We start from the raw sequence: 11058 nt of genomic DNA, 5'->3' as shown, positions 1-11058 counted from the left end.
AACAAATGCAGACATGCACATATTCTGGCTCACACACCAAAAAAAAATACAATGCACAGTAGAAGATATTCAGTAGTTCAAACCCAAACTACACGTTTTCTCCCTTTCAGTGTAATCACCCTGGAGTGTATAATTGTGACAGATGCTCCCAGCAGCCATTAAAAAAAAACCTACTTTTACCCAGTGACCCAAATGTGATTCGAACCGCTGACCTCAGAGCAGTGAGGCAAGCTGTGATAACCGCTTGGTGCACCATGCCTTTGTAGTGCTGGACAAAATGTTTTTTTTTATCTCGGGTATTGCACTTCTTTCTTTCTTTCTTTCTTTCTTTCTTTCGAGGGGGGCTATTTGTTTTCGCCAAAGCGAGAGGTTTTTCTCGAGTCAATGTGGAGCGGCACCTTCCGGCGAACATACGGTTAGTGTCAAGCGGAAAGAAACGATCCCAGATCAGTGTTTCACTAGTGTCACCCCCCCCTCCCCCCCCCCCTCCTCCTCCTCCTCCTCCTCCTCCTCATTCGCCCTCATCTCGCTGCTAGATGAGCGCTGGCCTCGCGATAGCCGCCCACTGATATCAAAGCCCCGTTCGAGAAGTGGATGCTGACAGCCAGGCGCGCGGTGCAGTCTGTCGGTCATCATGCAAAGGTTATTACGCTGGATCCCCTCCATCGAGCCTCCGAGGAAGCCGCTCCTCTACGACTGCAACGTTGAAGACGTGTAGCAAACACACGCAAGCCAGCACGGGGCATTTTTCGGAGAGGAATAGAAGCAGGTGTGAACCGATGGAAGTCAGCTCGGCATTTCTTCGACCCACAGTGTGCGGGCTGGCTCCTCTCGGCGGAAAAGTGGCTTGATGAGTGTCCAAAGTTACAGTGGAAGTGGTGGTGGAAGTTTGGAGGCGACGCCATCTTGGTCACAGCTCTCCTCCTCCCCAACGATTTCTCAACAACATATAACGGCGACCATAAAGCTCAAAGAAGGTACACGAAGCTCGACAAGTGCTTTGAGGGGTGTCTTTCTCCGCCAAATATGTGCTTTCGGGAGGGAGGCGACGTGTGTTATTCGAGCAATGTCACGCTAACATTTGTTGAAGTGGAAATGGATGTCAAGTTCACTGATGTTCCGCATATTGGAAGCCAAACGCCAGCTGTCACTTGAGTTGACGGCTAGTCGAAGTAGCTTCGAGCTATCATGTCTGCACAAAGGCAGCGCTATCCTGCATTTGGCCTTTTGTGTTTTACTTTCGAGCGTCTTCATTGCCACATTTATTGTCATTCCTGGCATAGTTGTCGACGTTCGTTGGCCAAATGCATTTATATCGAAACTACTTGGCGTGTGCGCTGCAACAACCGTATAGGTAGGACATTTGTCAAATTATTGAATTTTAATCTTTGACATGCCTGTCAGTGGCGTGAGCTGTTTAGTTTTTGAGTGGCGAAATGGATTTGTCGGTTGCGTTTTCTTAATATTTCAAATATAACGTTCCGGTTTTTTTTTTTTATTCAGCTGTGAGCTTTGGAATTAAAAGTCGTTTAAATTGCATTATCGGTAAACGCTTAAATATTTGTATTTAATGTATGTACTGCAAATATTTGTGATCTGAAGTAGCCCATCCACTGTCCTTTGTCCTCAAATAACCTCGCACAGGCCATGTATGCCCGGTGGTTTGTTGGTTGAGGGTTTCATAATGTCCATTATTCCTTTTAGAGCATGCCCCGGTGCCAAAAGCTATGTAATGATGATAGCCAGATAGTATCTAATAAAGACGCTTGCAGCCTGCAGCACCAATAGGCAGTTGGGTGCAGAAAAACCTTAGATTCCCTCCCTGGAAAGAGAAATGTCACAAATCAAGGAAGGCTGTTTACATACTGTAGTGGTTGTGCAGCCTGTGTGACAGATTCAGTTTATTTGGTTGAAATTAGCCTCTTCCTCTTGGTGTTTTATCGCGTCTACTGTCTTCTTTTAAAAGAGCAGTGTCACATCCCAATGTCATTGGTCATCATTGCATGACAGTGCATCTTTTAATAAGCCACCTTTAGTCTTGCCTTTATTTCATCCTCTTTTCATTTTGCAGCTATATTGTCGCTCCGTTCCGTCCAGCCCACTTCCTCTCCTTTCGAGCCTTCTATAAGTTGTGCACTGTCGTTTTGTTTTGACACATGTAACATTACTATTTCCCTTTCTTACGCCTAGGCCCCATGGAGGAGCTGCATAGCTTGGACCCCCGAAGACACGAGCTTCTAGAGGCCAGGTTCACGGGAGCTGTCAGTGGCAACACAGTAGGCAGCACTGGGAGCTTGAGTGGAGGTGCCAAGGTAACCACAGATAGTTTTGTTTTTTTCCATCACACAGTAGACACAAGGCCAGACATATTATTGAGGATGATCTTTGTTTTGCTGTTGTTTACCCGCCACGTGGTCACATGTTCACTTTTTCTGAATGGACCTTTGTGCTTGTGTGCAGGGTCTGGCTAACGAGTCGTCCAACCACAGTTACGGAAGTCTTGGCTCATCCAGCGACAAGGAGTCTGAGGTAGCTTACATGCATTGTCACTATGTTTCCAGTACCATTTAGATTTCAGATACCACCGGTCCTGACGTGCGAGGATGAGATTACAACAATAAATGATCATTTTATTTGACAGTGGTTATATTTTTCAATTGCATCCACATTTGCAGTTTGAATAAAATCCAAAAGAAATTTGGTTGAGCAGCTTCTGCCCTTCCACATGCACTGTGCATTACAAATAATTACAGATTGTAATGTATGTGCACATCTGGAGGTCAATATGTTTTTCCACCTCCCCCTTGTTGGTCGTCAATGTGCGTCTTCGGACAGTAGTTCAATATAAACTACCAAACAAATGGACCCATAAAGTAAAAAAAGGAACTACCATATTTTTCGCACCAAAAGGCGCCCTGGTTTATAAGGCGCACCCTCATTGATTTTTTTTATTTTAGAAATTATTTCATATATAGGGCGAACCGGAGTAAAAGGTGCATAAAATAGAAGCTATACTGCAACAAACTGAGGTTGACTTGGGTTGCGGTATGCATCCACTCCCCAATAATCAATGAGCCCTCTGTAAACAATCGCGTTTCTCAAATTATCTTCTATAAAATGATCAGAACTGACTAAAGTTCAATGAGCCCTCTGTAAACAATCGCGTTTCTCAAACTATCTCCTTTAAAATGATCAGAACTGACTAAAGTTCGATTTAACGCATTGGTACTGCTTAACTATGTTTCCCTTCCATATTGATCCGTAAATTTACTCAAAACATTAACAGGCGGTCTATTTTGACATGAAATAGCCTCGTGCGTATAGCAGCTATCACTATAGCATTAGGCACCCATAAACTCCCATGAGCCTCAGCTCGCAGACTCCCATGAGCCTCAAAGTGTAAAGTGCAAAGTGTAAACAACCGCGTTTCTCAAACGATCTCCTATAAAATGATCAGAACTGACTAAAGTTTGATCTAACACATTGATATTGCTTACCTATGTTTCCCTTCTATATCGATCTGTAAATTTAGTCGAAGCATTAACGGGGCAGCCTATTTTGAAATGAAATAGGCTCTCGGGTACAACAGCTATTCAGTGACGCTCCCTGACCACGGTTGCCGTAATGCTGGGAAGCGATGCAACCTTGTAATTTACTCGTCATACTAAAACATACTAAAATTGCCGTAATTCTAGGAAGCGATGCAATTTTGTAATTTACTAGTCGTACTAAAACATACTAAAACATTTTGGCAGAGCTGTGTACAACCAGTATGGATCAACAAATTCATCAATTGATCCATATATAAGGCGCACCGGACTATAAGGCGCACTGTCGGCTTTTGAGAAGATTTTAGGTTTTTAGGTGCACCTTATAGCCGGGAAAATACGGTACATCTTACCTGAGATGATTAGCCACAGAAGTAAAAAATAATAATAATCAGTGGGGCTAATTATAGGGAACCACACGTTCTCAGTTATTTTTTTGTCTTCGACCCACTTGTTTCTCTGTCTCTCCCACTACCTGCGCATTTCCCTCTCTTCTCCATGTAGAATTCTGATATGAAAAGAGGGAGCTCCCCTGCCTACTCAGTATGTACTCTCTCTTCCTGTTGAAAGCCGCCACAGGAGCTTTGTTAGGTAAAACTCAGGGGACCTAAGCGTTTTCTCTCCCCCGTTTCGTGTCGACTTACAGACACCAGAGAAGAAGCCCTCTGAATCATCCAGAGGGAGGAAAAGGAAAGCTGACACCTATTCAGATAGCAGTCAAGGTTAGGAAACATGCGCAAGTCACAGGATTTTTTTTTCTAAGCCTTTTTATATTTGTGATGGTCTTTTTTTCCAATTCATCATCCAGGGAAGTCTTCTACTCGTGCACCCAAGATAAGCGACTACTTTGACGTGAGGCTTGCTTTAGCTTTCGTCACTCTAAAAGATGATCTTGAGTTTCAATCGCAATTCATTATTTCCCTTATTCCTGCAAAGTTCCAGGGTGGAAATGGCTCCAGTCCTGTTCGAGGCCTGCCATCGGCTCGCCGCTCTCCACAGAGCTCACACTCAGCGCCTGGCTCAATTGTAAGTTGTATACAAAAGCCAAGGCTATATGTCATTTACACAGTTTAATAACAACCGTGCTTGTCTTTGCAGATCCGCCAGAACAGCTCCTCCCCCACCAGTTTGTGTTTTGGGGAACACAATAGCAGATCCTGTAAATTTGTCCAGGTATTCTGAAGCATTGTCATCTCGCAAGACACACACGCACATTACTTTCTAAGCTTTGCAGAATATTTTAACTAGGTAGTCATTCAACCAAATGGGTAGCGAGTCAGTCAGTTTAATTTGTCCACAATGGGAAAATGTGCCAAATACGGAAAGGGAAGAGATAATCAACATTGTCCTTTTTTTTTCTGCCCATTTTAGACGGAGTTAACAGGACTGAAACTTGCCGCTCTTGAGAGCAACAAGAGTCTGGACCTGGAGAAAAAAGAGGGACGAATAGATGATCTTCTCAGGGTGGGTGGAATATCAACACTCACAGTTACCAATATACATTATATGGACTTTTTTTTTTTATTTACACACAGTTCTTTAATAGTGGTTGGAGCCCCGAATTCTTTAGTGTGCCAAGACAATTTAGACTATTCTAGGTACTAGACTATTCTAGGTACTTTGCGAGAATGAGTTAGAGAATTTCCTATCCCAGCATGAGAAGATTATACAAGGTCTTCCCAGATGAGAGGAAGAAGCTGTTCAATGTCATCTTTTTTTCACTTTCTAATGGATTGGTTTTCTCAACACTTTGACAGTGTTTTATTTTTGTATCATCAAACATGCAGAAACCTTGTCAAACTTGTCACCATCCTCTTTATCCCACACAGGCTAACTGTGACCTGCGGAGGCAGATCGATGAACAACAAAAACTCCTTGAGAAATACAAGGAACGGCTCAACAAGTGCATCACTATGAGCAAGAAACTTCTCATCGAGAAGGTAAATTTCTTTGCATGCGTTCACAGCCAGATCCTCTGCTGTGCATGCGTTCACAGCCACATCCTCTGCTAGCCTAGCTAGCTCACTCAGTAGAGCAGGAGACTCTTCATCTCAGGTTCGCGGGTTCCAGTAATGAAATCTCGTGTGGAAGTAAATCATCTTCCTCATGGGTGACCACACCTATGCACCAAAATATGATATAGTTGCTGTCAAGCTCACCATTTTTATTTCCATTCCTTTTTGGACAGAGCACCCAGGAGAAGCAGTCATGCCGTGAGAAGAGCATGCAGGACCGCCTACGTCTCGGCCATTTCACCACTGTGAGACACGGAGCGTCCTACACGGAGCAGTGGACTGATGGATATGCATTCCAAAACCTGATCAAGTGAGACCCTGTTGACACTTGCATAAAGATACCGTAATTTTCTGACTATTAGTCGCTCCGGAGTACAAGTCGCACCAGCCATAAAATGCACAATAAAGTGAAAAAAAACCCATATATAAATCGCTCCGGAATATAAGTCGCACTTTTAGGGTGAATGTATTTGTCAAAATCCAACACCGAAAACCAGCAACAACAGGCTAAACGATACGGTATGCTAACGTAACATATACACAAACGAGGAGCTGAGAACGGGCCTGACGTAACATTCAGAGTTATTCAAGTAAGTATTACATAAATAACACGTTTATCAAACCATCTGTGTCACTCCAATTCATTAAATCCATCGATGTGTAAACAATGCTGCAGTACGCGTATGCGCCGCATATGCTGACGTCGGACTATTTGTTTATTTGTTTGCATTTCTAATTATACCACAGATCCATATAAGTATATTTCTAATAACTATCATATTACAACAACATTATGAAACCATCTGTGTCACTCCATATCATTAAATCCATCGATCGTCATCGTCTATTAGATAAACAATGCAGAGTACGCTCGCCCTCTGATTCGGCATGATTTGCATTTCTAATTATTTCACAGACCCATATAACGATATATAAAGTATATTTTAAATAACTATCATATAGTAACAATATTATCAAACCATATGTGTCAGTCCAAATCATTAATTTAATAAATTAAATAAATCAATAATCATGGTAAACGGCTCTTAATTTAACAAAACAAGAGTTCAATGAGCCAACAACTACTGAACATCCAGCCACGGAGGTGGAAGAGCGCTCCATAAATAGGACCGGGTGTGCGTAAAAGCCATGTCCGAGCCCCATCCACCGTCCCCGGACAGCCACCCGGCCGAGCGCCGGCCCCCGACTTCCATCCACGGAGGTGAAAGACAGCTCCGTAGAGTATGACCGGGCATGCGTAAAAGCCATGTCCGAGCCCCATCCACCGTCCCCGGACAGCCACCCGGCTGAGCGCCGGCCCCCGACTTCCATCCACGGAGGTGAAAGACAGCTCTGTAGAGTATGACCGGGCGTGCGTAAAAGCCATGTCCGAGCCCCATCCACCGTCCCCGGACAGCCACCCGGCCGAGCGCCGAAAAAAATCACATATAAGTCGCTCCTGAGTATAACTCGCCCCCCCCCACCCAAACTATAACAAAAACTGCGACTTATAGTCCGAAAATTACGGTAATCATTTATCTGCATTGACAAACACAAAACAAAACAAATGCATGGCTGTATTGCAGGCAACAAGAAGGTATCAACCAGCAGAGAGAGGATATAGAGCGACAGCGAAAGCTGCTCGCCAAAAGGAAGCCTCCCAACCCTGCCTCTCCCTCCCTCTCTGTGGCCTCAGCCTCTGAATCCAAGCAGAGAAAAACCAAGGTGGTCAACGGCAATGATTCAGACCCGTTCCTCAAGCCATCCCTACCCCAGTTGTAAGTTAAGTGGGAAGAAACAACCCTAGTCTACCCTGGCCATGTTACATATTCTCCCCCCCCTCTCTCTCTCTTTCTCTCTATCTCTCACTCTCCCCCGCCCCCCCATTTCTTTCAGATTGACCCTTGCTGAGTACCATGAGCAGGAAGAAATATTCAAGCTCCGCCTTGGACATCTGAAGAAGGCCAGTAGCAAAGCACATCATGCAGTGTTCCCCCCTTTTCCCCGGCACCCAAATGTTTTGCTAAATTTCACTAATTAGGGACCCAAAAAAGGCCGTATTGTTTAGAAGTTATGTGTTCTTTGCAGGAGGAGGCCGAGATACAAGCGGAGCTTGAGCGGTTGGAGCGTGTGAGGAACCTCCATATCAGAGAGCTGAAAAGGATAAACAATGAAGACAGCTCAGCGTAAGTCCAAACTCCTCCAGTCGGAGCTGAAGGCTGTTGAAAGAAATTTGAAATCATAAATGTAGTTACCTTACAGAGTCTGCCTCACGCATGCAGGTTTAAAGACCATCCCACTCTGAACGAAAGGTACCTGTTGCTGCACTTGCTGGGCAGGGGCGGCTTCAGTGAAGTCTACAAGGTGAAGTCTTAATGTGTCTCTTTGCAAAGCATACATATTGCCATACAAATGCGTGTTTTCCTTGTTGTCCGACAGGCTTTTGACTTGTTTGAGCAGCGTTACGCAGCTGTTAAAATCCACCAGCTCAACAAGAACTGGAGGGAGGAGAAAAAAGAGAACTACCACAAGTAGGCCCAGGCTACTTCTGAATGCAACCACACGCACACTTGAATACAAAACAAAATGCTCTGTCATTTTTGCCCCTCCAGGCATGCATGCAGAGAGTACCGGATACACAAACAGCTGGACCATCCCAGAATAGTCAAACTATATGACTATTTCTCCTTGGATACTGACACGTGAGTCATTATTCACAGCTGTTCGGTGACTGACTTCACCCCACCTTGAGGTTGTTCAAGGAATTTATTACTATTTGTGAATAAATATGAACAGTGACACCTTGATTATCGTTCAGTAGTTGTTCAAATTCATTTGTGTAAATGTTATGTGGGAAACACTGCAGCTGTAATGTTTAGTTCCACAGAGATGATGAATGATTTCATTCAATTAATGACATCATGGCCAATCACAAAATGTGCATAAAATGCAAAATATCAGTCAATCAGGTCTGGTAAGAAGCCATTATTAGGACAACAACATGAGATGTTTGGATGTTTTGCCTCAAGGTTGAGGACATGCAGTGGTACTCCTCGTCAGAGCCAACATTACATACATGTGTGTTATCTCTTTTGGAATGAGTAAATAATAACATTCACAGAAAGGTCTGACTCGTATCTATCTATCTATAAGTACAATGTCAAATCTCAATGCCAAGAGTCCCTCGTACTGATTTCTGTATGTGACTTATTGCTTGCGTTCTTTTCGACATAGTTTAGTCTTTTCCTCTGTTCTCTTGCCATCAGGTTCTGTACAGTTCTAGAGTTCTGCGAAGGCAACGACTTGGACTTCTACCTGAAGCAAAACAAACTGATGTCAGAGAAGGAGGCTCGCTCCATTGTCATGCAGATTGTTAGCGCTCTGCGGTACCTCAATGAGATAAAACCTCCCATCATTCACTACGACCTTAAGCCTGGTGGGTTTACTGGGAGTAAGATGACTTAAAGGAGACTAATAACCTTTTGTTCACCATTTCAAACAGTTCATAATACCTATATAACACCTATGTACTGCAAATATACTGTGAATTAGTTTTTCATTCCAACTACATTGTTTGCAGGTAACATATTATTAGTGGATGGAACTGCTTGTGGTGAAATCAAAATCACAGACTTTGGCCTGTCAAAGATTATGGATGACGATAATTACGGCGTGGACGGGATGGACCTCACATCTCAGGGAGCGGGCACCTACTGGTACAACTCACAAACTCTGCTACTATTTCATCAGGGTCAGTCCCATCGTGATAATAATGTTTGTCCAGGTACCTCCCTCCGGAATGTTTTGTGGTGGGGAAGGAGCCACCCAAAATTTCCAACAAGGTGGATGTATGGTCTGTGGGAGTCATCTTCTTCCAGTGCCTCTATGGGCGCAAGGTAAAGTTCAAATGGACAAAGCCAGTCTATAGCTATAAAGTCTCTGTGTATAAAACAAGGACAACTGGGGTTAATTAGCACTGAATGTTCTTTAGACCCGATATATCTATATAGAATATTTTGATTTTCTTTTACCAGCCATTTGGTCACAACCAATCTCAGCAGGACATCCTCCAGGAAAACACCATCCTCAAAGCCACTGAGGTCCAGTTCCCTGCTAAACCACAGGCCAGTACAGAGGCCAAAGTACGAGACACTCACTGGCCACTGCAGTCCAATTAAAGAGTTGAATCAGAAAAATATTAATATTGTAAATGTGCTCAATTTTGACTCGGCAGGCGTTTATCCGCCGCTGTCTGGCCTACCGCAAAGAGGACAGGTTCGACGTGCACCAGCTGTGCTCCGATTCTTACCTTCTTCCTCACATGAGACGCTCCAACTCCACCGGCTCGTTGCAGCCCGCCGCCTCTTCGCTTGCCACCTACTGATCGGCTCTCGTCGGGATCAATGGCATCATCTGGCCACTTCTGGGGCAGAATTGAAGGCAAATAGTGATCTATTTGCCTTCAATATCATATCCATCATATCGTTTGTGGATATTTGTTCTTTAACCAGAGATCTTCCCGAATGGATCAATTAACAAAAGAGCCTAATTAAAGGGAAATCATAGCAAGATGATGAGGGCACGGTGGGCTGTTGTGCGCTGTTTTTAACTATGAAAAAGAAGAATCAAGTCAAACGGCGGAAGAAAATCCAGATGGGGCTTTCACGGACTGTATTTAATAACCCCTTATGAGACTTTTGAACAGTTTGTAAATGCCCTGTTTATCCACGACGCTCAACAGGGAGTTGAGGGTAACTTCATCAGAAAGACTACTGCTGCCAAGGACAATGACTTGGAGAAGTTCATCGATTCGTTGACATAAGGGATGATCCATCTCATTGTCTGGGGGTAAAAAAAATAAAAAAAATCTGGTGTTCATTTGCACTTCCTATCCAGGTTGTGTTCCTCTGGTGCCGCAGGTTTGCAGCAATGCGCAGATTAGAACAGAAATGTCAAAATCCGTTGTTGCTATCTCAGAAAAATCACGCACCAGCCTGGGTTTAGCTGGCGCGAACTGAGGACTGGCACTGCCAGTCCCACTCGCAAGTACACAAGGAGGCTTTCCCCCGCTTCCCATCGTCTCACATTGTTTTCCTTCAGGAACCTCAACTCTTTGCTGCTACAAGTGTTGCTTTTAGTTTGTAATGCGTGAATGGCTTTGGCCTCTATTTAGTACAAACTTGAACCGTTTTCTTTCCCCTTTTTGGTCATGTGGATTATTGTTTAGCTTCCGGCTGACATGTTAGGAACAGGAGAAGACACATCAAAGTAACTGGCATAGCACTATCGCGATTGAATAACCGGATCTTCTTGTAGTTAACATACAGGTGATAGTCCAGAAAATGGCCATTGCGAGAACGCAAGACGTCATAAATAATTTTCCGTCGTCAGCATGGCCAAGTGATGTTGACTTACTCAACCAAACTCATTCAAACACCTTGGCAGTCTTGCAAACAGTCATATTGTAGAATTCTTAGCAACATGTCACAGAACAC

General features: G+C 43.9%; 1 protein-coding gene across 3 annotated transcripts in view; it reads left to right on the top strand.

The window, feature by feature from the left end:
- The first annotated feature begins 549 nt into the window (after nt 1-549).
- Nucleotides 550-11058, top strand: part of LOC147046652 (serine/threonine-protein kinase tousled-like 1-B) — an 11313-nt gene continuing 804 nt past the window's right edge. Inside the window, exons 1-22 of one of the 3 annotated variants that reach the window (XM_085930131.1) lie at nt 550-977; nt 2191-2312; nt 2461-2529; nt 4053-4091; nt 4195-4270; nt 4357-4400; nt 4491-4574; nt 4647-4721; nt 4920-5012; nt 5378-5488; nt 5737-5873; nt 7150-7341; nt 7460-7526; nt 7652-7749; nt 7846-7927; nt 8003-8094; nt 8176-8265; nt 8830-8999; nt 9144-9279; nt 9348-9459; nt 9598-9705; nt 9798-11058. The exon at nt 9798-11058 is cut by the window's right edge and continues 804 nt beyond it. In XM_085930131.1, the coding sequence (XP_085786257.1) occupies nt 851-977; nt 2191-2312; nt 2461-2529; nt 4053-4091; nt 4195-4270; nt 4357-4400; nt 4491-4574; nt 4647-4721; nt 4920-5012; nt 5378-5488; nt 5737-5873; nt 7150-7341; nt 7460-7526; nt 7652-7749; nt 7846-7927; nt 8003-8094; nt 8176-8265; nt 8830-8999; nt 9144-9279; nt 9348-9459; nt 9598-9705; nt 9798-9947 (2274 nt within the window). In that variant the 5' untranslated portion in view covers nt 550-850 and the 3' untranslated portion in view covers nt 9948-11058. Of the gene's footprint in view, nt 978-2190; nt 2313-2460; nt 2530-4052; nt 4092-4194; nt 4271-4356; nt 4401-4484; nt 4575-4646; nt 4722-4919; nt 5013-5377; nt 5489-5736; nt 5874-7149; nt 7342-7459; nt 7527-7651; nt 7750-7845; nt 7928-8002; nt 8095-8175; nt 8266-8829; nt 9000-9143; nt 9280-9347; nt 9460-9597; nt 9706-9797 lie in introns of all 3 variants that reach the window. The other 2 variants (XM_085930130.1, XM_085930132.1) reach the window with 2 other exon arrangements.

This window comes from Syngnathus leptorhynchus, chromosome 14 (assembly GCF_054491065.1).
Source record: "Syngnathus leptorhynchus isolate UIUO chromosome 14, UIUO_Slep, whole genome shotgun sequence".
NCBI lineage: Eukaryota > Metazoa > Chordata > Actinopteri > Syngnathiformes > Syngnathidae > Syngnathus > Syngnathus leptorhynchus.
Note: the sequence above shows the minus strand (reverse complement) of the source record. Positions and strands in the feature narration are given on the sequence as shown.